The sequence below is a fragment of the Oncorhynchus kisutch genome, linkage group LG5 (assembly GCF_002021735.2).
Source record: "Oncorhynchus kisutch isolate 150728-3 linkage group LG5, Okis_V2, whole genome shotgun sequence".
Classification (NCBI taxonomy): Eukaryota; Metazoa; Chordata; class Actinopteri; order Salmoniformes; family Salmonidae; genus Oncorhynchus; species Oncorhynchus kisutch.
Window position 1 is genome coordinate 14,502,186 of NC_034178.2, and position 26,731 is coordinate 14,528,916.

The 26,731-nt window shown below is 43.8% G+C and overlaps 1 protein-coding gene across 1 annotated transcript in view; it reads left to right on the top strand.

The window, feature by feature from the left end:
- Nucleotides 1-26,731, top strand: part of LOC109890693 (alpha-1,6-mannosylglycoprotein 6-beta-N-acetylglucosaminyltransferase A) — a 114,104-nt gene that overhangs the window by 21,976 nt on the left and 65,397 nt on the right. The window contains exon 3 of the mRNA XM_020482680.2: nt 4,116-4,280. Within this exon, the coding sequence (XP_020338269.1) occupies nt 4,116-4,280 (165 nt within the window). The remainder of the gene's footprint in view (nt 1-4,115; nt 4,281-26,731) is intronic.

A 26,731-nucleotide genomic window follows, 5' to 3' on the forward strand; every position in this document is an offset into this window, starting at 1 on the left:
AATGAAAATCTCTGTGGATTTGTACACCACATATCAGAAAATGATGGGAAAAGTCATTTTAGTGCATTGTCTCCAATATAATGTATTTTCTTTGGAAGTGTTGCTTTCATCCGAGTCTTTTTAATATCATTTTTTCCCCCCGCTTAGTTTCAAAATACTGTACAGTATATTTAAAACTCTCATGTTGATTTTTATGGAGCTCCCATCTATGAATTTTGAGCGGTTACATTTCCCAAGCCCCATCTCTGTTCACCAAACAAAGTGACAGGGTCAGGCTGTTGAATTACAGATTGTGCCTTTAAATAAAATGTTTTAAAAAAAAATCTGTTGTTGTTGACCTACTTTGTTAACTGAACCAAGTTTATTAAACATCTGGGCTGGTTCCCCATTTTTCAACCATGCAAATTAGTCTGAATTTGAATTGTATTTATGAACCTATAATGGTTCTCTTAGTTTGCTTGGTCTGCTGTTGTCTGTTCTGTCTACTCACTCGGTGTGTTTAGGCTGCAATCATTCAAACGGGAAACTCGTTTTGTAGGTCGGTCTCTTGAAAGACGAAGCTTGGCTGACAATGAGGGTCACTGAAATAATGAGCACACAGGTTGGCACCTCATTCCCTTTTACGGTGCACTTCATGTGACCAGAATCCTATCGGCCCTGGTCAAAAGTAGTGCCCTGTATAGGGAATAGGGGGCCATTTTAGGACACAGTCACAGTTTGTCGCCATGCTCATTATGTACCACACATCGGCTCATCGTAGACATTTGCTGCGGACATGAGTGAGGACATGACTCGGCTAACACAGTTGACATCTGTAAAGCGCCGTGACTGCAATCTACGCTTTGCTCGCTCCCTATGGGTGCCTCCTGTGGAGAACGGACGTGTCAGGCTTTCACATGCATATTTCAACTCTCATGTTTCATTTTGAAACGTTTTTGCTTAGGGAACGAAGACCGAGTTAAGTTATAATTTTTTTAGCAGACAGGTGGTAACGATAAATGGGGAGTTGGGGACTATAAAACAGTAAAATCACAGCCTTACGTTAATCCACTTCTGTAACAGTAGCTTTTAATGAAGGTGGGTGTCTAGAAAAGGATCTGAACCAAATAACTTGAATAATTAACTAAGGTATCACCCATACTACGTTGATTAAAAGACAGTGGTGGTATCTATGTAATGGTAGTATTTTTCTTTTACCACCGTTTGGCCCAAAACCCAATTCTGATTGTTCTGATGCTGGACAGTAAGTTTATCTATCGCATGGATTTAGCCCACCTATGTTTTCATACCTATTACACCACTCTGCCACTTGAATGCAGGCTGTCCACACTCCGCCCTGAGGCATGCATTTCAATTTCCCCCTGTTTTAATCTGGTTTAATTCATTACAATGTTCCGTGCCTGTTGGAAAGACACTATTTCATTTGTTAACACAAACCTCGTTGTGCATTGTGCACTCATTGCAAACATGCAGAGGAATGTTTATTGGCTGCCACCTGTAAAACATTCATTAGCTACACACACATACAGATCAGCCATGTGGGGAGATGGCCTACTCTACCTTGTCCAGGTTTGGGAGAGATGGATGGAGTGTGTTTGGTGTTTGGACCGAGGGCAGTGTGTTTTGGCCTGGGGCAGTGTGTTTGGACCTGGGGCAGTGTGTTTGGACTGGGGGCAGTGTGTTTGGTGTTTGGACCGGGGACAGTGTGTTTGGTGTTTGGACTGGGGGCAGTGTGTTTGGTGTTTGGACCTGGGGCAGTGTGTTTGGTGTTTGGACCCGGGGCAGTGTGTTTGGACCTGGGGCAGTGTGTTTGGTGTCTGGACCTGGGGCAGTGTGTTTGGACCTGGGGCAGTGTGTTTGGTGTTTGGACCTGGGGCAGTGTGTTTGGACCTGGGGCAGTGTGTTTGGACCTGGGGCAGTGTGTTTGGACCTGGGGCAGTGTGTTTGGACCTGGGGCAGTGTGTTTGGACCCGGGGCAGTGTGTTTGGACCCGGGGCAGTGTGTTTCTTTCTCTGTCTGTTGAGGGAGGCTAGGCCGGGCCGTTTCTGCTCAGCGCATTGTGTTTTCTGAGGACACAATCTATTGTGTGCAATTATGTTCAGCCTGATGCAGTGGCAGCTCCACTCCAGGGCTCTGTCCCAAATGGTACTCAATTCCCGACATAGTGCACTGCTTTGGACCAGAGTCGTATGGGCCCTTGTCAAAAGTACTACACTATATAGGGAATACGGTGTCATTTGGGACAATGTCCAACTTTCCAGTTGATTTCTTCCTTGTCTTACAAAACGGCGCTCCCTCACGGCATCTGCTTATCTCCTCCCCACGTAGCCGTGCAGAGCAGACAAAACGCTGCAGCTTCCCTCTCTCCCTCGCGCCAACTCTCCTCCCCATCCCTTCCCTCGCTCCCTGACCACGGCGGCGCACACAGGCCTGTTTGCCTCCACACTGTCTTTCTGGCGCGATAGGGAGTGACATATCAAATGCAACACGCAGCCAGAGAAATTGCACCGCAGTCGCCGCGCTGACGTGTGACAGACGGGGTGCGATCGCTGTCTTCACGGCTCCACCACCTCATGGAATGTTAATGAGGTTGACGACATTCCGGAATATCATTGGTTTCGGCGGGGAGTAAAGGAGAACATTTCAGGGGCGGAAGGGACATGTCATATTTCATTTTCTTAGTATCTACTAATGACGTGACAAAATGTCTCGCAAGTCAAAATTGATCAACTGTTTTGTGACAAGATCTTCGGTCATACCAATAAACAATATGTTAAGCATGTTGGATTTAAAAAATATATATACAAATCTGAGTTCTATGCAAGCTACTGAAATTGAAACCAATGCCAAAATGTGTGTTGCACTTGCAAGTCAACATCGGTCAACCATGAGCTCTTACAACACCACCATGAACAATAATATGCCAATAATCCCCAAAATCTGGCAGTTATAACAAATGGATTTGAAGCCACTCAAGTTTGTGTTGCGTGTTATACAGTAGCTTTAGAATCGTTACACTTTATTCAGTTGCTTTGAGCTGTGTAGAGCCATGGAGGCCCTGGTCAAAAGTAGTACTCCACAGGGAATAGGGTTCCATTAGGGATGCACCCTTGATATCCTCATGGCTGCCGGAGGGTAAATATCAGATTAACACCATTAGGACACTGAAATGCCAAGCCCTGCATACCAAGTCCTGAAATGCTACTGAAACAAACAGAGATGATGTCGTTGTGAATGTCAGCTCACTGTGTCCTTTCTATCCCATCTCACCTCTTATTGGCCCGCTACTGGGCTATGTCCCAATTATCTCTCCTTCCCTCCCAAAATATGCATTTGTTCACTTCCCTTCACTGATTTGAAAGGAGATGGTGTAAGAAACATGGTGGAGACTCCCGCTAGCCCATGCCTCCAGCAATCAATCCAATGCTCTTAGATTTGTGGGGAGTAGTGAACGAGTGCACACTTCAGGAAGGAGACATTATTGGGGACACACCTATTGTGGATTCCAGCTTACTTTAGTGTCTTTTCAATCCCATCGTCCATCCCACCTTCTTTTGGCTAGCTACCGGAGTCGGGAGATGTCGTTAGAAATGCACAGACCTAAATGACGCAGCAAGGTCCTTCTCAGACACCCGCCAGCTCAGTTATACATCTAAATTAGTCCTTTAACGGACAGCATGAAATCCAATGACTTAATGGGGTCGCTGAAATAAGCTGATCCTCTCCCCTTGTTTTTCCTTTTTTTCAGAGGAAAGCCAATAAGAACGGTCCGCCTCGGTATACAAGGCATACTCCGATTACTCACACCATAACGATCTATTGATTAGCCTAGTTATGAAGACAAGAATAGAAAAGCATTTTCTCTGACCGGGACCGCGGAGAGCGACTCACTGGTATTATATCACTATGCGGTAGTTTCCTCCTTGTCCTTCAAAAAGTCAATCTGAGATTTGAAAATGACTATTCATGAGATCAATTAAAATGATAGGAAAATGAAAGGGACATATAGAAAACACTATACTGTATATTTTAGCCTCAAGTTAAGTTAGCTGGTTAGCAGTAAGACTGATATGAGGTATCTATGCTTCATGCTATACTGTGTTTCCCTATGCCAGATCTGAAGAAGACCCTGGCGGTGCTCCTGGACAACATCATGGTACGGCTGGGCAAGCTGGAGTCCAAGGTGGAGAACATCTACAACAGCACGGGGGCTAACCTGACCAACGGCACCAGCACGGCCACCCCCAGCGCCTCCAATGCGGAGAAGGTCAACGTGGCAGGTGAGGCTCACTCACTCCCTCACTAGCTTATTCTTTTTCTCCCGAGGATTGGCCGAATCTTCTTTTATTGAAGACATTCAAAAACAAGACATTGCACCTTGAGAATCCCCAGTCCTAGTTCTAGAACATGTCAAAGTAATAAGACATAGGCCTATAGCAGGGGTGTCAAGCTCAATTCCTTGAGTTGCTGAGTGTCTGCGGGTTTTCGCTCCTCCCTTGCACTTGACTGACCAATTTAAGGTCATTTATTAGTTAGGAGCTCACCTGGTTTTCTAGGGCTGGACACACATTGAAAGAAAATAACAAAAACAAACTAGTAGACACTCAGTTCTCCAGTGAATCTGATGTGAGCTTAGGTGAATAGTGCTATTTATGCTGGTAAGAATAAAGTTGTGCCCCTCTGTCCTTGTGTGGCGACAGAATATGGTCGGAATTAGATTCTGACGATTGTGTTACAAAGTGATCGTTCTACTCTTGAGAGAGGTAGGCCCATTCCGCTCAGGCTTCAGAACGTTTGTTTAACAAAATGAAGAATGTTTAACTCGGCCTCCTTGCTGTGTTAGGATCATTTCATTTTGACAAATTTTAAATAAGTATACTGCCGCCATCTTGGGCTGTATCAGTGACAGTTCCCTGCTAGCTGTGTCGGGCAGGACACTGTGGTCCTCCTGTACTGCAGCATCTGCCACTTCCTGTGCAACAGCGATAACGACATACCGCATTAATGACGCACTGCTCTCTCAATCCCACCCTTTGTTAACCAATGGAATGCTCTGGCTTCGGACGAGTCAAAGGAAAGAGACCATACTGGTTGTCTTGACTTCTAACCTGTTAATAGACACACGTATCATTTGGCCGTGTGGTTTGCCCTAACAGTCTTGAGTTGTCCCTGAGACACCACTCCTCCTCTCCACGTCTGTCCTGTGTGGCAGGCAGCCCTGCCAACCCATTTGCTGCTTTCCCCTGGACCATGTGGTGCTGGGAAGGCAATTACCCAGATAGGATCTAGACAGTGAGGGGATCACATATGTCTTTCGAGAGGCTGCTAGCTATCAAGGTGGAGAACCCAGGGCCCCAGGAAGAGATGTGGTGCTCCCCCCTTACCCTGCTGCCACACTGTCTCTGTCAGACAGTTTGTGCCCTGCTCAGCCATGGAGAGATGCCTATCAGACCTAACTACCGCTAATGCACTGGCTAGACAAAATATGCTGCTTTAGTCACTGTAAATATGCACATTTTGGTATAATCATCTTTATCTCCCGAATTCAATTGTCGCAACTAGGTAGACAAGTGTTCATTTTAAAGCTACCCCTCTGTTTTTGATTTAAGAGCAAACACGTTTCCATCTGAAAAAATGCGCTACCATGACAATCTCCATTAGGGGTAGCACATCATTAGTGGGTAGGTCAGTTTCTCAGAATACCTCTCTTGGCTACAGCCCAGATGAGCAGGGAGCAAACGAACGTGTCACGTCTGGCCAGTGCCCGACCCACCTCACAGCCGTGTATGGATGTGGCTGAGTCACCACAACCAGTCACAGTCGGAACTCAGAGGGCAACGCCTAGTCCCTTCCTAACTGATCTCAACTCACCCATTAGCAGCTGTTTGGGAACAAGGTCTTTGACAATGCGTCCTCCATGTAGACTAAACTTGTTAGGCTTATCCAATTCTGCAATTGAATGACCTAACCCATGGAGCCATAGGCTTGTCAGACTGTTGGTGGAGGAGGACCCTTAAACACATTGGAAAGATGTTCCATCGGAGAAACACAAAATGATGTCAGGTCATGTGACCAGGGAGAGTCTGCAGTGGCCACTCTGCTTCCTTGCAGTGATGAGCAAATGTGAGGTCAGATGAGGAAGTTCAACGCTAGTATGCTGTAGTTTCACTTTGTTTGCAGGCTAAGTTACACATTGTATTGCATAGGCCAAAGTCTGTTTTTAGTTTTTGTATTCCAAGTCAGTTTTATTTTTGTCTATTTTATGTGGTTGTGGGTGTCAATGAGAACATGGCTTCACTGTCCTTTTGCAGACCTATTTACACACGGTTTGATCTTTGTATGTTTTATAGTGTAGTGGCGATGTTGCATCCCTCATTTGATGACAACTTTTAACCAACTGTGGTCTCCGTAAGCCTACTTCTGCATGTCAGACCTCTTAACATCTATCTAGAGTCTTCCCTTGGCTACTTTTTGTTTTCACGTACTATAGCTGACTGTCCTGTAGCCCATAGTGCACAAATGTGGTAGGAAGTGGCTTACAAAGAGAAGTAAGACATTTAAATGAAACATTTCCTAGTGTTTCCTTGTTTTGGGGGGCACAGTACTGCTCAGGGCCATTGTTGGTTTGCAGACAGCTGCACAAGCCTCCTTCAGATCCTAACATTTTTCTGTGACAAATAACATTACCCGTAGATAAAAACCCACACAATACATTCTGTCAACCTTCTTGTTTCGTTTTATTATGAGAACAATTTCCAGTAAGCTAAAGCAGAAAAGCCACATAGCATGAATACCTTTTTGAATTCCTTTACCAGGATTCTATGCTATGACAATGCTATTCAGGCCTCGTTTTCACAAGTGCTTGTCTTTAGTGTGGATGTCCGTCTGCCATCATCTTTTTCCCGTGTTGGTGGGGAAGCATAGCATAACTACTTCTGTTGTCCTATATTATTACTATGTCTTCCAATCTATACTGAACTGAAATATAAACGCGACATGCAACAATTTCGAAGATTGTTGAAATAAATTCATTAGGCCCACTCCCCCTCAGACGATCCCGCAGGTGAAGAAGCTCGTTGTGGAGGTCCTGGGATGGCGTGGTGACACGTGGTCTGCGGTTATGAGACCAGTTGGACGTACTGACAAGTTCTCTAAAAGGACATTGAGAAATTCACATTCAGTTCTCTGGCAATAACACTAGTGGACATTCCTGCAGTCATCATACCAATTACAGTCTCCCTACAAACTTGAGACATCTGTGGCATTGTTTTTTTAAGGTCATGAAACAGGACCAACACTTTACATGTTGCGTTTATATTTGTGTTCAGTGTATTTGATTCTATAAGCTCTGAACATCTTCTTACTCCACGTTACATTAGGGGGCTTGCCGGGCTCAAACGTGAGAGCATTTGACAGGGACAAATCACATTCCCCAACATTTTCAGTAAATATGACAGATTTAGCTTGCAGGCTAGTTTCCATCTGTAGTCACTTGAAGGTCATCTTTAAGAAGTGAATCTGAGCGGTCCTTATCGGGTTGGCCTAAATAGCTGCCTGGGTCTCCTCTCCGTCCAGAGCCCACTTGATGTGAGTTCTGAGGGAAAGGCCATCACTCGCCTGGTCTGAGCTTCTGATACCTGGCACATCCACTACACTGTCTGGCTGCCACCATTCAGCTCAGCTGGGCCAGAGACACGGATGATCACAGAGGCTCTTAACAGCACAAGGATGGCTCAATCTTGATTTTCGATCAGCGGGAGAGGATTGATTCAGCCATACTCAGAGCGGCCTTGGTGTGGACATTTTGTCTGTCTGCATCATGTTGATGTAGCCATTCACCAAGCAGTGTGCGTTAGCTATCGCTCTGCTGAAATGCAATCATGCTGGTAGAGGGAGGAGGTGAAGGGGGGGATGAAAGGGGGATGTAAGAGGATGAAAAGCCAGGTGCTGGGCTCCTGGGATCTGGCTGGCTCTCTTCTCGTCTCCCCCTAGCTGGCTGCCGTTGATAGGTGTGGATGTAGCTTTTGCCTCGGCCACACGTTGGGCCTTCTGTGTAAAATGTAACGAGTAGGCTGTTGTTTTTGAGGCCGTGCTGGCCGTGAATGCGGACAGAACAGCCCTTTTCCACCTCAGAATGGCCCATCTCTTTTGTCTTCTATGTCATCGATTGCTTCAACCCTGTCCTAGGACACATGACTGCCAACAATGGACGGAGTGCTAAGGTTTCAATGATGCCACACGGGACAATGACACTGCTGCCTCCCTGTGCACGGTAACCCTAATGCATCACGGCGCAGCTCAGGCAGGATTATAATACCGCTTACAATTTCATCTTGCAGACTGTTGCTGTCGCAGAGAATGCTTCTCTCTCTGAGGAAGGAATAAGGCACTAAAGTCATACATCATCAGAGTGTGCAGCTGAATACTGTATGCTGGAAAACACTCGGTTTGTTAGTTTTGATTCAAACGAAACCGCTATAAATTAAATACGAATACCAAAAGTGTTTTTGCATGGATTCCGCGAGGTGGCTGTACTGCAGACACCTGTCGTCGACGTGGAAAAGACTCATTGTTATCTTTTCGTAAAAACAACTGGTTTCAGTAATGAGCCGGGCTGGATACGATGAGTACCCACAGCTTTACGCTATGGAGAAACAACATACTCCATCATGGAAATATCTGACTACCTCACAAAATAACTAGTGCTCTGGTTGGAAACCATGCAACACTGGAGAAGTTGTGTGAGGAGGTAGCAGGGCTGAGGAGTTTGGAGTTTAGGCAGAGTGAAATTCTCACGTTCCAAGGAGAGAACAAGGCACTCACAGCTGAGGTAAAAATCCACAATTCCAACATGGATTGCCTACTCAGGGAAAACAGGGTGATGAAGGAGTCACTACTAGGCATACAAAGTCGTAGCATGCGTGAAAATGTTTATTTTCTGGGATTCCTGTGGACGCATCCAATAATCCAGAAGGCGCAATCTGCCTTGAAACTTCCTTTAGAGACTGTAAACAAGGTGGTTTTCCACCGAGTACACAGACTTGGAGCTCGGAGCGACAAGACCAAGGGTCCCCGACCGATCATCGCCAAATTTGAACACTACCAAAAAAAGGAGCTGATGAAAAGCAAGGGAAGGGAGCTTAAAGGGCCCAAATTCGGTCTCAATGACCAATTTCCAAGGGAGATAAACGAACGTCGTAAGAGACTATCCGGTACAGAGGCAACAGACGGAGAAGGGTAATTTTGCCTTTCTCATTGTGAACAAACTCTTTATAGATGGACAGCTATTCCCGAGACAGCTCCATAACACCATGGCTGTACTAAATTCTACAGGGAATTCAGGTTATGGAAAAAATGAAAGTTTGGAACTGTAAAAATATCAGAACACTATGAAGTGAATATGAACACACGTACTCAATTACATGCTCGCTTACACACACACCTGATCTCGCTCTCTTCTCTCACTCTTTCTCTCATTTCTCTTCTCTTCTCTCTCTCTATTGTCGAACTGTTTTATAATTTAATATGTTTCTTGTTGGTCTATCTTTTTTATGTATTTGTCTACAAGTTTATATGTTTGTTTGTTTACAACAAGCAAGGGGAAGATATCAGAATGGGGCTTTGGGGAATAATAACATATTGTACGGAATACATTTGTACTGTATTGAAGCCGTCTCTATAGTAATGCAATGTCTCTTTCATGATCATGTGAAACGTCAATTGCTGTAGAAATGCTGGGATGTGTTTTTCATTGATGTTAAAGGTAATTATGATGCAACTGACAGTGATACGATATGGATTACAGTTATCATCATGAATATTAAGGCTATACGCACTACATGTAAACACATAGACACTCAACCATGCAAATTGGCAGAGTTAGGATTTATTTAACATTAGAGGTTTAGAAATCCAAGGCTTAAAAACAAAGGTGTCCATTTATGCTGATGACTCAAATTTTATATTACGTCCACAAGCTAGATCCCTGCAACGTCTAATTATGATAAGTGTACAATATTACGTATTGGATCTTTTTAATAACATTAACATTTTACATTACCCTGCAGTTTGCCTATAAAATGGGCTGATGGTGAAGTAGACATACTTGGTATTAATATCACAAAATATATAAATAAGCTCTCAACAATGAATTTCAATAGAAAAAATATCCTATTTATGGAAAAATTTTCCCTGACTAACTCCTTAGTCATATCTCAGCTGCCTACTCCTGATTCGTTTTTTAAATCATATGAGCAAAAATTATTATGCTTTATCTGGAACGCTAAACCAGACAAAATAAAACGTGCCTATCTATATAATGAATATGAATTGGGTTGTTTGAGATGATTAAAAATAAAAGCACTAAACCTCTCTCTAAAAGCTTCACATATTCAAAAGTTTTACTTGAACCCTAAATGGTTCTCAAGTAGATTACTAAGAAAAGCTCATCCATTGTTTAACTTCTTGGCGCACCCATCCCGTTAGCGGGATCATTTTCGTCAACAACCGCTGAATTGCAGAGCTCCAAATTCAAATTAAATTACTACAAATATTTAATTTTCATGAAATCACACGTGCAATATAGCAAAACACAGCGTAGCTTGTTGTTAATCGCCTGGCGTGTCAGATTTCAAAAATGCTTTTTGGCGAAAGCAAACCAAGCGTTTATGTAAGGACATCTCTCTCAGTAGACAAAATATTACAAACAGCTAGCAGCCAAGTAGATTGGTCACGAAAGTCAGAAAAGCCATAAATGAAATCGCTTACCTTTAATGGTCTTCGGATGTTTGCACTCACGAGACTCCCAGTTACACAATAAATGTTCCTTATGTTCCATAATGATTATTTTTATATCCAAAATACCTCCATTTGGTTGGCGCGTTATGTTCAGAAATCCACAGGCTCGAGTGGTCACGACGGGGCAGATGAAATTCCAAATAGTATCCGTAAAGTTCGTAGAAATGTGTGAAACTTTAAAAAAAAAAAACAATCCACAGGTTGTTTTTACAATAAATACTCGATAATATTTCAACCGGACCGTATCTTTTTCAATAGGAGAGAGAGAGATAATGTCTGCTCCAAACTGTTGGCGCATGTAAAACTCTGCTAGCACCCAGCCATCCACTGACGTGATGTAATCTTTCTCGCAAATTTTTCAGAATAAAAGGCTGAACCTATGTCTAAAGACTGTTCACACCATGTGGAAGTCACATGGAAAGGAATCTGGTTGATATCAGCCAAAACTATTATATAGAATTCTTGCCACCAACAAAATGTTGAATATTTGGGGCATAAAATCATCGAAGCTCTGCAGATGTTGTTGTGAGGATACAGAATCAATAGACCATTTATTTAGGTATTGCCCTCAGGGAGCCTGTTTCTAGTCTCTGGTTCAGGAAGGGCTGAAAATGCATAGCATTGATCTAAACTTGTCCCTAGATATAGTACAGTTAGGAGATCTGGAGAGACCGGGTCAGTCAATTACTAGTATACTAATACTCTTTAGTAAATGTATTTGTCTTCAACTCGTAATCTGTAAATACTATTCAATTAGATAGTTTGAAATTGTATGTTAAACATCACAGCATAGTTGAAAGATGTATGTTGCGTAGAAATCCGGAGAGGGTGGCCAGCAGAGATAGGTGGGATGGGCTGAGGGAAGCTGAGGATTTGGGATTTGGAATTGGGGTCGAGTGGGAGTGGAGTTACTGTGCGGGAGATAGAATGTTGGTCAAAGATAAAAGTAAAAAATAAAGTCCAAATAAAACATAATTAAAGGTAAGTTTGAATGACACTGAGGGGCAGTGTTTTTACAGCTAATGCCGGTTTGCCTGAGGCTGATACCCGTGCAGGTGTTTGTATACATGCATATACGCAAACTCTCATTCACATACACACACACATGTAATAGTGCCAGACATGCACTCAACATATACAGTTGTCATTGCTGTTATGATTGGTTGCATTGAAGTCTTTTTTTTCTCTTTTTTTTTAGCATTTGTTGTTTGCTGTTTTCTCTTTCTTTAGTTCATTCTCTTGGTTGTTGGTGCATTGGGGGGGTTCTTGGGGGTGGGGAATGGAATTGTATTGTATTTTTTTTTTAAATTTTTTTTAAAAATAAAATAAAATATATATCTTCCTGGCGGGAACTGTGGGTTGGGTCTCGGATGGTTGAGGGACAGCTATTGGGGAACTGTGGGGGAATCTTGGAGGGTTTGGGTTCACGTTTTTTGGCATGGTGGGAGATCTGTCAACATGCTCTTGAGCAGGGCATTAACCCTGGATGTGGATGGATGACTGGTATGATGTAGTTGTTGAGCAGCTTCACTGCAATTATATTGTATGTTTCAGATATTCAATAAAAATCTAAATAAATAAAAAGGAATACTACGTTCCCTGAACAGCTGACTATCAAAGACACTCTGGGAATGTTGTCATTCAACATAACGTTTGCCTTTGACATAACATGGATGAGTCATTTTTGTCATGTCAATGCCATTTCATAGACGTTGGCGAAGGTTTTGGGTCCGAAATGTTGGGCCAACCGTCTAGCCCTCCTTTGAATTAAACCTAATGTGCTGAGATCTGGAGGTCTGCTTGTGGTGAGTGCAGAGGCTGTGTGTTTTCCTCCGCTCTGTGTTCTTAGTCGATACTAATTAGGTGCTGAGAGATTCGGTCCACTCCAGAAACACTCATACATCACCCACTGATGGACACTGTCCAATCTGATGTCTCTCTCTTAAACAAATCAGTCCAGCTGATCACCTCCATGACTACACCCCAGCTCTCTGTGCATATAAAGACAGTAGGCACACTCCTATAGATGTTGACTAGGTTTATTGTGTACAATGGAAACCCCAGACCTGCCAGTGCTAAGTATGTCTTGGCTCAGTGTTCAGGGCCAGGTAGGACAAGTATGTTGACCACTAAAGACCTCCCGGTTCAATGGCAGTAGTAAGATTTGCTTGACAAAGAACGTCTCTATTGGGACGCAGCTTCTGAGGCCTGTCAATTACAGGATCTCCAATGCACTTTCTCGCAGGTTGGTATACTGTACTGTATTGGCAGTGTCGACTGCGTTACACCCTGACTACAAAATAAATGTAGAAATCTATATTATTCAATTATTGCACCCACACTGCTCGCTCGCGTGCCAACGAGTGTCTGCGTTGCCAAGGGCTAAAATAGAAGTTAGTTCTATTTGTGACGCAGATCGCGCTGCAAGTCCTACCTCTCCCATCGGTTCATAGAAGCAGATACCCACATGGGTATGACTAGAAACGATTCGTTTTACCGTTTTAATGTTTGGATTAATTGCCGGAGTAGAGGACCTTGTGCATTTCCGGTAAAATAACGCAATGTTTATATCCCAGGACAAATTAGCTAGCAAGTGCAAGCTAGCTAGCTAAATTGCCATAAATGTTTAATGCTATTCGACCTCTCCCCAAATTAATGTAATTGGTTCAGAGTTCGTATTGATATTTTTACCTGAGTGTCGTGATTGGGTTTGGTGTGGGGGGACAAAATAAATGTATGCACGATGGCACACGCGCGCAACCGGTTTGAGTTCAGTGTTATGGCCTACACATGTCCAAATATGAGTGAGTCCTATTGCATTCAAAAATTTAACATTTTTCATCGGACGTTGACACAAAACCACACAGACGCGTTCTTCTAATATTTGTTTGAGTCCCAACCATGGATCATGCGGATATGGATTGTTTATTATATGTTTTGAGTTTGAGACTCGTGTGTGTGTGTGTGTGTGTGTGTGTGTGTGTGTGTGTGTGTGTGTGTGTGTGTGTGTGTGTGTGTGTGTGTGTGTGTGTGTGTGTGTGTGTGTGTGTGTGTGTGTGTGTCAGAAAACACTTCATAGCTTGGTGTATTGACTACCTGACATTGTGAGAGGCACTTCTTCACCGTAACACCTGACCTCTTTTCCATGAATACACGGTGTCACATGCTACGCGGGTTGACATTTAGCAGGATGTAGCAGGAACATGTCTGGCAAGCCGTGCTGAGAGATAGTCAGGCTCAGGAACTGACTGGTGGGTGTGTGTGTAGACAGTGAGGACTGGGATTGGGCCGCCAGCCACTGAAGCCAGTGCTGTGTGTGGGTCTGTATCTGTGTCTGGTTGGGTTCAAACCCGGGTCTCCTGCAAACTTGTTATCTCTCTGAGGTAAAGCCTAGGCTTCCGGTCTCATCCAAATTGCAAACAAAGTTACTCATCGACCCACTTCTGTTACATGAACCACCGTCCTGTCACCAGCTTGTGAATAGGGACGGATGCCTCGGTGCCGGTCACACCTCGTCTGCCACCCTGCTCAGGGCCACTCATAGAGATCAGCACTGACATTTCCAAGCTTTCAGTGCAGAGTGGGGTTTTAGTCAATACGGTTTAGCGATTGCACGGTGAAATGTAAAGGCATTTGTACTTGGTAACCGACACCACACCGAGGTAGCCTAGAGAAAAGGCTTTTGAACAAGGACTAGGCTAGATAGCCTTGCTTTTTGAATATATTGCCCCACTACAAAGCAATCTTGCTATCTTAGGAGCCAGAAAGGACATTTGTATTCTGAATCGCTTCCATGAGCTTTTGAATGTCCTTATCTCCTCTGGAACTGAGATAACACCTGCTCTGTGTTCCCCATTCACCTGCATGACAGCATGATGGAAAACATTAGAGGATGTTTTTGAGTGCCCTGCTGAACATTTCCAGGCTTTCCCTGGAACAGGCTGCTAACATATCCAGTTGGAAACAACTCATGGCCTGCGTCCCAAATGGCACCCTTTTCTCTATATAGTGCACTACTGTGGGCCCAGGTCAAAAGTAGTATAGGGTGACATTGGGGTTGCAGCCCAGCAAGGCCTCTGCTTTGCATCAGTGCAGATTTGGCAAACCATTTGCAGTACAACGTGCAAAGTCGTCCCCCCCCCCCCCCCTGTCTAACTCACTTTTGTTAGCGCAATTATTGGAGGTCTCCCCATAGACACTTTTCATATGGAGTGCGGATGAGGATCTAATTGTAAACAAGGTGAGGTTGAGAAATGTGGCCACTTGCGTAGCTCACAAAGGAGGATACTGTATCATGCCGCGAAAGCGTGTTCTGCCTGGATGGGATGGAATTATGCATCTATGTCTATGGATGGGATGGGGAGAACATCTGGAGCCAGCAGCCAGGCCTCAAACCAGGCCATGTGTGCCACTCAGCTTCACCTCTCGCTCTGTCTCTCGCTCTCTCTCTCGCTCTCTCTCGCTCTCTCTCTCTTTCTCTCTCTCCGTCTCCTTCGCTGGCTTGTGTTCGAATGTTTGAGCTGTACTGAACGAGGCAGCCGTATCCTGGGGAATGGTAAAACAGAGCGCTGCACTGTATTAACTCCCCCGTAAAACTGATATTTGCCTTTTGTTATAACTAACAGTGACTCTGTATACGTTCAGAGAGGATCAACATTAGCCTCATCTGGGTCCCTACATTCGTACAGCATGTGTTGTTGTCGAGACGGGCGCATCTGTTTCTACTCTGGTTCGCTGTGGTAGATTTGACTATTTTTCATAATTCATCAATGCACTCTCCAACAACCCACGTTTGGTCCCAGATCTTGTGCTCTCACTTGACGTGACAGGAATTGGCAAGGCCACACAAACTGATCTGGGACCTGACTAGTCTAACCTCGGTTGTATTGATTTGAATCAGGTAGTTGAGAATGTGCTGATAGTTCTGTTGACAGGACTCATAATGAGGGATACACTTAATCAAGCCTGATCCCTCTACAGTCAGTAACAAGGCGTGATTGTTTCGTGCTGGCTGTACACACTGTAACATGACATCATGCAGCCTTGGGAAGGACCAATGTTTTCCTTGCATGGGTAATGCTATGCAAATATTGTAGCTACAGTATGAGACATTTGACTACAGGCTAGTTATACTGGTGCTAGCTAGTGTTGCTGGGTGTAGAGTGAAATTGCACTTAGATGCTGATCTTTTGTCAGTTTAACCTTTTTAGTGGAAAAAAATGTTAAGGTTAGGGTTGGGGGAGGAAAGCTGATCCTTGATCTGTACCTATAGGTGAAACTTTACCCCAAAGAAGTACAAGAAGTCATGTGTTCCCCATCACAGTTCCGATATTTTATGGTCTTTTATGGTCACAGCAAGTAAAACACTTAGAGCTGTAAATGTAAAACTTCTCTTTTGCCCTCTGTCCTCAAATGCAAATCAGGTCCTTTATGGTGATGCAAGGGGAAAAAATAGTTTATGATGCTGATATTACAGAACAACCTCTGGAAACATTGGCCTAGATTTAAATGAATAGGAGTGCAAATGGGCACACCTGATCTTGCACATTGCACCCTGGGGTGAAGTTTCCTCTAGGTACAGATCTTGGATCAGTTTCTCCTCCCCCAATCCTAACCTTAACCATCAGGGCCTAAATTAACTTTTTGGTCCACCAGCCACTGTGGCAAGTAGATTTAATAATCTACAGTTGAAGTTGGAAGTTTACATACACGTAGGTTGGAGTCATTAAAACTATTTTTTTCAACCACTCCACAAATTTCTTGTTAACAAGCTATAGTTTTGGCAAGTTGGTTAGGACATCTACTTTGTGCATGACACAAGTAATTTTTCCAACAATTGTTTGCAGACAGATTATTTCACTCATTCACTGTATTACAATTCCAGTGGGTCAGAAGTTTACGTACACTAAGTTGACTGTGCCTTTAAACAGCTTGGAAAATTCCAGAAAAGGATGTCATGGCTTTAGAAACTTCTGATAGGCTAATTGACATCATTTGAGTCAATTGGAGGAGTACCTGTGGATGTATTTCAAAGCCTACCTTTAAACTCAGTGCCTCTACTTGACATCATGGGAAAATCAAAAGAAATCAGCCAAGATCCCCCCCCCCAAAAAAATGTCATCCTTGGGAGCAATTTCCAAACGCCTGAAGGTTTAGTACGCAATAATAAACAATAGTATGCCATAGTACGCAAGAATAAACACCATGGGATCACGCAGCCGTCATAACTCTCAGGAAGGAGTCGCGTTCTGTCTCCTCGAGATGAACGTACTTTGGTGCGAAAAGTGCAAATCAATCCCAGAACAACAGCAAAGGACCTTGTGAAGATGCTGGAAGAAACCAGTACAAAAGTATCTATATCCACAGTAAAAATGAGTCCTATATCGACATAACCTGAAAGGCCGGTCAGCAAGGAAGAAGCCACTGCTCCAAAACCGCCATAAAAAAAGGCAGACTATGGTTTGCAACTGCACATGGGGACAAAGATCGTACTTTTTGGAGAAATGTCCTCTGGTCTGATGAAACAAAAATAGAACTGTTTGGCCATAATGACCATCGTTATGTTTGGAGAAAAAAAGGGAAGGCCTGCAAGCTGAAGAACACCATCCCCACCGTGAAGCACGGGGGTGGTTTCATCATGTTGTGGGGATGCTTTGCTGCAGGAGGGACTGGTGCACTTCACAAAATAGATGGCATCATGAGAGAGGGAAACTATGTGGATATATTGAAGCCAAATCTCAAGACATTAGCCAGGAAGTGAAAGCTTGGTCGCAAATGGGTCTTCCAAATAGACGATGACCCTAAGCATACTTCCAGAGTTGTGGCAAAATGGCTTAAGGACAACGAAGTCAAGGTATTGGAGTGGCCATCACAAAGCCCTGACCTCAATCCTATAGAAAATTTGTGGGCAGAACTGAAATAGCGTGTGTGAGCAAGGAGGCCTACAAACTTGACTCAGTTACACCAGCCCTGTCAGGAGGAATAGGCAAAAATTCAACCAACTTATTATGCATGTAAACTTCTGACCCGCTGGGAATGTGATGAAAGAAATAAAAGCTTAAATAAATTCTTCTCTCTACTATTATTCTGACATTTTACATTCTTAATATAAAGTGGTGATCCTAACTGACCTAAAACAGGGAATATTTACTATTTACTATGTCAGTAATTGTGAAAAACTGAGTTTAAATGTATTTGGCTAAGGTGTATATAAGCTTCCGACTTCAACTGTACCAGCCACACAGATTTTTTTAACCAGCCCAAAATATTTTTGTGACTTTAAAAGTACACGAACAAAACATAAAAAAACGGATGAGCATACTTTGTAATATTTATTTTTAATAAATGTATAACTAGTAAGAAGTAACTCATCTAGTATATTGAATATTTTTTTATTATACCAAAATACACTACAATACCAAAAGTATGTGGACACCTGCTCATCGAACATCTCATTCCAAAGTCATGAGCATTAATATGGAGTTGGTCACACCTTTTCTGCTCTAACAGCCTCCACTCTTCTGGGAAGACATTCTGCTAGATGTTAAAACATTGCTGCAGAGACTTACTTCCATTTAGCCACGAGCATTAGTGAGGTCGGGCACTGATGTTGGGAGATTAGGCCTGGCTCGCAGTCGGTGTTCCAATTAATCCCAAAGGTGTTCAATGGGGTTGAGCTCTGGGCTCTTTGCAGGCCAGTCAAGGTCTTTCACACTGATCTCAACAAACCATTTCTGTGTGCACCTCGCTTTGTGCGCTGGGGCTATTGTCATGCTGAAACAGGAAAGGGCCTTCCACAAAGTTGGAAGCACTGAATTGTGTAGAATGTCATTGTTTGTTGTAGAGTTGAGATTTTCCTTCACAGGAACTAAGGGGCCTAGCCCGAACCATGAAAAAACAGCCCAGACCATTATTCCTACTCCACTAAACGTTACAGTAGGCACTATGCATTCGGGCAGGTAGCGTTCTCCTGGCGTCTGCCAAACCCAGATTCATCACTCCAGGGAACGTTTTTCCACTGCTCCAACAATCAGGAACGGGTGTGGCAGAAATAGCTGAATCCACCACTTTTGTATATATGGTGTATCACAGAGGAGACAAAAATGTTCACCTGCCCTTTTTAAGTTTGCCTTGGTAGCTCGACCTAAGTCCCGCGTGCACCTTTTGAGATCGATTCTGACTGGTAGAAGCTTTTTTCTTTTCTTCCCTAGCAGTTGAAACTCCATCTTAGAAAAACATCCTAGCTTGTGAACAAAACAATGTAACTAGCCAAGAAACACAACAGCGTCCCACTTCAGTAGACTTTAGTTTCAAGTAAATTAGACAGACTTGTATGCCTGTTGCGCAGCGCTTCTAAAAATGTGTATTTCACTCAACACCGCAGCCAGGCGGTGTTGTAGCTCAAAGAAGAATAAGCTATATAGGATTCGTAGTTCTTTGACTTTGTGCGGTTCATTTACCAGCTATGAAACGAAAAGGCAGAAATACTTTGAAAGCAGCTTCTGCAGCATTTGTTTGACTATAAATTAGATCATTCTTGACTATTTGTATTCACAAATGTGAGTGAAATGCTCGCCCTGACCGCCCGTGAACGTGGCTGGTGAAATAGACAGTTCACCCGACAATCCCAAAATCTACGCGCTGGTGTTACTTTTAGGCCCTGTTAACCATTAGTGGAGGAAATACAGAGTCTAAGAGCAACTTCAACCCAGACAGCACATTGACGCCTTTTGAATGAGGATTGGAAATGTAAGATCAAATTTGATTTGTCACATCCACCGAATACAACAGGCAAAATGCTTATTTACAAGCTCTTAACCAACACTGCAGTTCAAGAAATAGAGTTAAGAAAATATTTACTAAATAAACAAAAGTAAAATATAAAAAGTATATATAAAGTAACACAATAAAATTACAATAACGAGGCTATATACCGGGGGGCCGGTACAGAGTTAATGTTATTCAAATGCTATTCAAAGCCCTGTCCCTGACCTATCTGAATTCTCAGAAATGTTACCCTCACAATGGATTCTTCCCAGCATTGCGGCTTTGACTCATTAGTAAATATTACACAGCTCTTCTTAATTAATTTGAAACCGGGGAACGTTAGTCATGCTTGGGAGATGATGAGATGATAAATCAAGGCTTTTAGTTGCCACAGGGACTCTGGGAACCTTTGTTATTTACCCTGTCGCGAGACTGAAGTTCTGGGACTGGTTTCCCCAAATGATCTTAAGGCTAAGTTAATCATTAGAACTATTGAGCTCGAGGCTAAGTTCGCCGTTAGAGCCATTGAGGTCAATGAACTTAGCCTTAAGATGCTTTTGGGAAACCGGTCCCTGGTGAGAGCCTGTAGCCGAGAACGGGCACGAGTGCACTCGCACACACACACACACACACACACACACACACACACACACACACACACACACACACACACACACACACACACACACACACACTAGGATGTACATGTTGTTCTGTTCCTACGCTGTTGTGAGGTCCTGTAGAGAATAAAGACGGTTCTGGATGACTTCTCCAGACTAGAGTCAATCAACAGCAGCCATGCTGGCAGCCTCGCTCTGGGTGTGGGTGCGTGTGTTTTTCCTCCATGGAAAATCACCCCCTGTTTATGGTCATCATCCAGCTTCTCCACTTCCACAACATCCCCTCAAAGTCCACACTAGAGGTCGACCGATTCCTCGGAATGGCCGATTTAATTAGGGCCGATTTCAAGTTTACATAACAATCAGTAATTGGCATTTTTGGACACCGATTATGGCCGATTACGTTGCACTCCACGAGGAGACTGCATGGCAGAATGACTACCTGTTATGCGAGTGCAGTAAGGAGCCACGGTTAGGTGCTAGCTAGCATTAAAGTTATAACATAATCACTAGTTAACTACACATGGTTGATGATATTACTAGTTTATCTAGCTTGTCCAGTGTTGCATATAATCGATGCGGTGCCTGTTAATTTATCATCGAATCACAGCCTACTTCGCCAAACGGGTGATTTAACAAGCGCATTCGTGAAAAAAGCACTGTCGTTGCACCAGTGTGTACCTAACCATAAACATCAATGCCTTTCTTAAAATCAAGTATATATTTTTAAACCTGCATATTTAGTTAATACTGCCTGCTAACATGAATTTGACCATATTAATGCCCTAAGGCGGGTATTTCTGTGTGTTATTATATTATAATTAAGTCTATGATTTGATAGAGCAGTCTGACTGAGCGGTGGTAGGCAGCAGCAGGCTCGTAAGCATTCATTCAAACAGCACTTTCCTGCACTTCGCTGTGCTTCAAGCATTGCGCTGTTTATGACTTCAATCCTATCAACTCCCGAGATTAGGCTGGCAATACTAAAGTACCTATTAGAACATCCATTGGTCAAAGGTATATGAAATACAAATGGTATAGAGAGAAATAGTCCTATAATAACTACAACCTAAAACTTCTTACCTGGGAATATTGAAGACTCATGTTAAAAGGAACCACCAGCTTTCATATGTTCTCATGTTCTGAGCAAGGAACTTAAACGTTAGCTTTCTTACATGGCACATATTGCACTTTTACTTTCTTTTCCGACACTTTTGTTTTTGCATTATTTAAACCAAATTGAACATGTTTCATTATTTACTTGAGACTAAATTGATTTATTGATGTATTAAGTTAAAATAAGGGTTCATTCAGTATTGTTGTAATTGTCAAATCATCCAATTAATCAGTATCGGCTTTTTTTGGTCCTCCAATAATCGGTATCAGTGTTGGAAAATCGACCTCTAGTCCACACAACTTTATTTTTGTGGAATTCCAGATTGTTTCCCCCCCTAACCCTTACCTTAAACCCCAAAACCCTAAACTTAACCCCAAAAACCTAAACTTTAAGCTTGAAATAGCATTTGACCAACTTCGACAACAACAAAAAGTCTCAGCTTTTTAAAAAAAGTTCTTGTTTTCCAACCTTGTCAGGACATTCGGGTGAATTGTTAGGACATTGGGGTCCTGATAATGTAGGAAAACACACACACACACACACACACACACACACACACACACACACACACACACACACACACACACACACACACACACACACACACACACACACACACACACCCCTCTCCTCCTGTCACCACACTGAGAGCCTACAGCTGTTCTGTGGCTGAGAGGGCACTCTCCATTAGCTGCCTCTTGCTTAATTGATGAGGTGTTCAAAGATGTCTTCACTCGCACGGTAAAGTACACCCAAAGTCGGAGCTGTGGTCTTGATGGAACAGAAGCGTTGAAAGAGATGAAAAGCGGGGGAAATCAATTTTTTATATCTTGCCATTATGGCGCTGGACCATGGTTGTGTCTGAAATTGCACCATATGTCCTATATAGTGCACTACTTTTGACCAGGGCCCTCAGGTCATAAGTAGAGCATGATATAGGGAATAGGGTGCCATTTTGGAGGTACCCCATGAATCTCTCCCACTCTGTAACAGTACCATTCATTGTTGAGTGGCTTCTTCCTTACGTAATGCTTCCAGAAGGCTTCGAATGTCAGGAGGTGGATGGTGATGAGCGCAGGACTGTGAGGAGAGGAATGAGTTTGAAGGGGGGCTGAAGAAGAGGAGCGGGTGTAACTTTAAGCTTGATGTATTTAGTCCCAAAGTCCATTTTGAGTTAACCCATGCTAGACCTGGGTTTAGCTTCGGGATCAACTCAGAGAAGCAGAATGACAAAGGAGAGAGAAATGCTTCGTCCCTCTTCCCACCTTGGACATACAGCACTACTACTGCTAGTAGCTGCTGCCTTGTCTGATTTTAGGCTTGTACAATTCCAGAATCGTATTTTGTGATTGTCTGGATCTTTATATGATCTATTAACAGTTCCATCTGGATTTCGAGCAAAGGGTATAATAATGGAGTGAATTTTTGCAACTCCAGTCTGGTCGGATGACATTTTGTAAACCATAGAACTCCTCCTCAAAGATCTCCACTAGTACTGTGTCGTTGACTAGCACCCTCATGTTTCCTGCATTCTGTGGAAGTGGTCTTGCGCAATGCTGCTGATGGTATCATCTTTCTATCATCGTCATCGCCTTAGTTCTCTCTGTCCCTGTCACGTAGAGGTGTGGGTTAGGCCCGCGGAGGGCTTATCGGGGAACGCATTATCAGACGATTGGCTTTGCTTGATGTTAGCCTTCATTTCCTCTTCGTGCAGGAGAGGGATTTGGCTCTGTCTGCTATTGCGATAGACTATTCCTTTGCAGAGTTACATTTCTAGCACAACGGTCCTGCTATGAGGCACGTGTGTGTTGTGGTTGACCTCAAACCGGGGGTTTATACCAACAGACTAGGAGAATGGGTTCAAAGGACATTTCCTCACAGACCACCTACCCCCATGTGTCTTTGTCCATGTGTGTGCGGGTGTGTGTGTTTACTCAGAGACGGGTAGCTCTGCTGGTACTTTCAGACACAGCCCCGTAATACCGTGTGCATGTTCCACAGAGCACTATTATGCAAGCCTTGCAGTTGCCGTGACCACAGCGCAGCATGTCAATCTAAATCCTAAACATCGCTGTGCGGGTTCATCAGACTAAAGATGCTCATCAGGCTTAAAGATGCTCTGTGAAGCACAGGATGTGGAAAGATCTCTTGTTAGGTTTAAATACCACCTCTCTGACGTTTGATTAGAATGCGGCTATATTTAGCCTGCCACTTGGCGATAGGCAGCTCTTTCTGCTTGATTAAAGCAGCAGCGACTTAAGGAGCCATGTTTTGACACTGACACACTGGCTGGTGAGATCTCAGCCAGTCTCGGCTCATATCAGCTGGTCTCTTTCTTGTCAGGAGGAGGGAGGGAGGGAGGGAGGGTGTGTGTGTGTGTGTAGAAAATACTTTAATAATAATCTGTCTGCCTCCACCTATTGTTCTCCTGCTCCTGTTGCCCCGGGAAACCGTGGCTAAACCTTAGGCCTTTTGTCTCAGGCTAGCCGTCTCATGACCACATGACTGTTGTCCATTTCTGCATTAATTTCACCTTTGTTTTAACCGGGAGTCATATTGATACCTTGGTCTCTTTTCCAGATTAGCACGGCAGAATACAGAAATACACACAGTAAATAGGAACATGCAACCAATGCACAGCCTGGGGTGTCGCACACACTGGCTCAGGGTGTTGCGCTGGGCACGTGTGATTCCACTGCAGATGGACTGCGCAGAATCACTGCTAGGGGCTACTCATTATGTGATGATTGATTCTGTGCATCGCCTTCGTTCAAACGGATCCCCTCAAACACGCCGATTGACTGTCTTCTCGCTCAAAGGCTTCTTCTAGCAGATAATGGCTGAAATGGGAGCAGCTTCAAAGGCATCTTTAGGTGGTTTGGACCCACTGGAAGTTGGTGAATAGCAGTGTTGAAGTGTCCGCTAGATGCTGATCTCGAGTCAGTTTTGCGTTTACCTCCCTATGGTTAATGTTAAGTTTGAGGGAGGGAAGCTCATCCTAGATCTGTACCTAGGTGGAACTTCACCCCGGAGCGTTCTCATTTGTCTACTGTATCCGCCACTATGCTGTCTATTATATAAATGATGTATTGCGCAGCCATTGTGAGTATGAAAACAACAAAGATATTAAAATAGACGAGAGGGCCGCGTCGCAGCATGTGCTCTTTACATCGAGGGTTTTTAAGTCAAAGCGCTGTGCGAATTAAATTCATTTCAATCAGTGATTTTCCTTGGAGTAGAGACTATATATTATCAGAATGAGGTCCCCTCCCAGTAACTGACACACACACACACACAACACACACACACACAACACACACACACACACTCCTGACGTGGTAGGATAGAATGGCTTTGTGTGCAGAGATCACATGACGTTCTGAATTCTGATACATTTTCTTCTCTCTCACTGAAATCTCTTTGTTTCTTAGTGAATGCTACTCGGTACAGAAGGATGAATTGTCATTGGACTATGGGCCGTAGAGTTTTAGTCTTTAGCGCAATCACGGCGGGCCTCATCAGAACTTGGCGTTTGGGCTGAGCCGACCCTGAAGGTTTAATCATTAATCTAGGACTGATCAATCGCTAGAGAACAAAGTGATGCATTGTCTAATATTTGGCTCTGTACAAGCCGCAGGACTTTTGGATGCACGATTTGGTCACTCAGTCTGCCTTTTGTTATTGGCAAGCCCCCCATGGGTCACAAATGGTAAAGATCCTGCCTTTTGTTATTGGCAAGCCCCCCATGGGTCACAAATGGTAAAGATCCTGCCTCTTTGTTATTGGCAAGCCCCCCATGGGTCACAAATGGTAAAGATCCTGCCTTTTGTTATTGGCAAGCCCCCCATGGGTCACAAATGGTAAAGATCCTGCCTTTTGTTATTGGCAAGCCCCCCATGGGTCACAAATGGTAAAGATCCTGCCTTTTGTTATTGGCAAGCCCCCCATGGGTCACAAATGGTAAAGATCCTGCCTCTTTGTTATTGGCAAGCCCCCCATGGGTCACAAATGGTAAAGATCCTGCCTCTTTGTTATTGGCAAGCTCCCCATGGGTCGCAAATGGTAAAAAGCCTGCCTCTTTGTTATTGGCAAGCTCCCCATGGGTCGCAAATGGTAAAAAGCCTGCCTCTTTGTTATTGGCAAGCTCCCCATGGGTCGCAAATGGTAAAAAGCCTGCCTCTTTGTTATTGGCAAGCTCCCCATGGGTCGCAAATGGTAAAAAGCCTGCCTCTTTTTTTTTCTATCCATTTTGTGCAGATGCTTTGCTCTTCAGAACAAATGTTCACAGAACAGGTAGTGACTGTTAAGAGATTTTTAACAGGACAAGACACGCAGTCTGCAAAGGTTCCCTTATTGTTATCGAACTCGTTTAAAGTTCAGAGCTGATACCTGTAGTTCACTCATGACCAAGCCACAGGCCCCAATGGCAATATCCTCTTGTCAGTCCAAACTAAGTTTCCCTCGGACTGTGAGAGAGTACCAGCCTAATGGACAGGGCAATCACGACCATGGGCATGATGACAGCCTTTCAGACAGCCCCCTGAGAAAATAAAGCCCTGACTGAGCCTCATCACCTCTGTCATGTAACAGCCATTTCTTTAATGGGACACCTTCCCCCAACCCTGGTATTTTCATCCTCACAGGAACATGAGTGCGCTAAGGTTTTGCACTATATAGGAAACAGAGGGGCATTTTGGGACGCACCCAATCATTTTCTTCTTATTATTTTTTTTTACAAAAAAACGATTGAAACGAGTCATCTTTTATTTATGGGTGATGCCATCACATTTTCTTTATTGGAATGTGACTTTTCCCAGCACCCCGTTCCAATTAACGCCTTTTAGTGCCGCCGACATATCTAAACTCCACCCATGTCTGTTGTCACGGTGTGAGGCTGGAAGAGAGCGAGCTTATCTGAACCTGCGTCAGTCTGCTGCATCCGGTATAGAAATCACCACTGTATGGCCGGCCAGGGGAGCAGCATAGCATAGCATAGCCTCACTGGCATCATGTATCTGTCGCGATGTCTGGCTGGATGGTACCATGTGGTCACACAAGTTACGCTACCTGTGCTCGTGCTATTGGGAGACAGCACACATCACATACATACATATGTTGTTTCAGTTCTGGGCCGTGTTCAGTCTCTTCCAAATACCCTTCACCTCCCTGAGGGTACATGGAATTACAGACCCAGTGAAGTCATTGGTTGTCCTGAGCTTTTTGATGTGTAAACCCAAAGTGTGTGTGTGTGTGTGTGTATTTTTGTTGTGTCATGCGCATACATGCCTGAGGCAGTGTGCATGTGCACAGGAGTGTGTTCATTCATGCCTGTGTATTGATCTCTCCGTGTCGTCTTAGTTTGTCAATTCCAGACCTGCACAGTTTGTTGATCCCTTCCTTTTTCTCTCCTCTCTCTCTCTCCTCTCTTTTT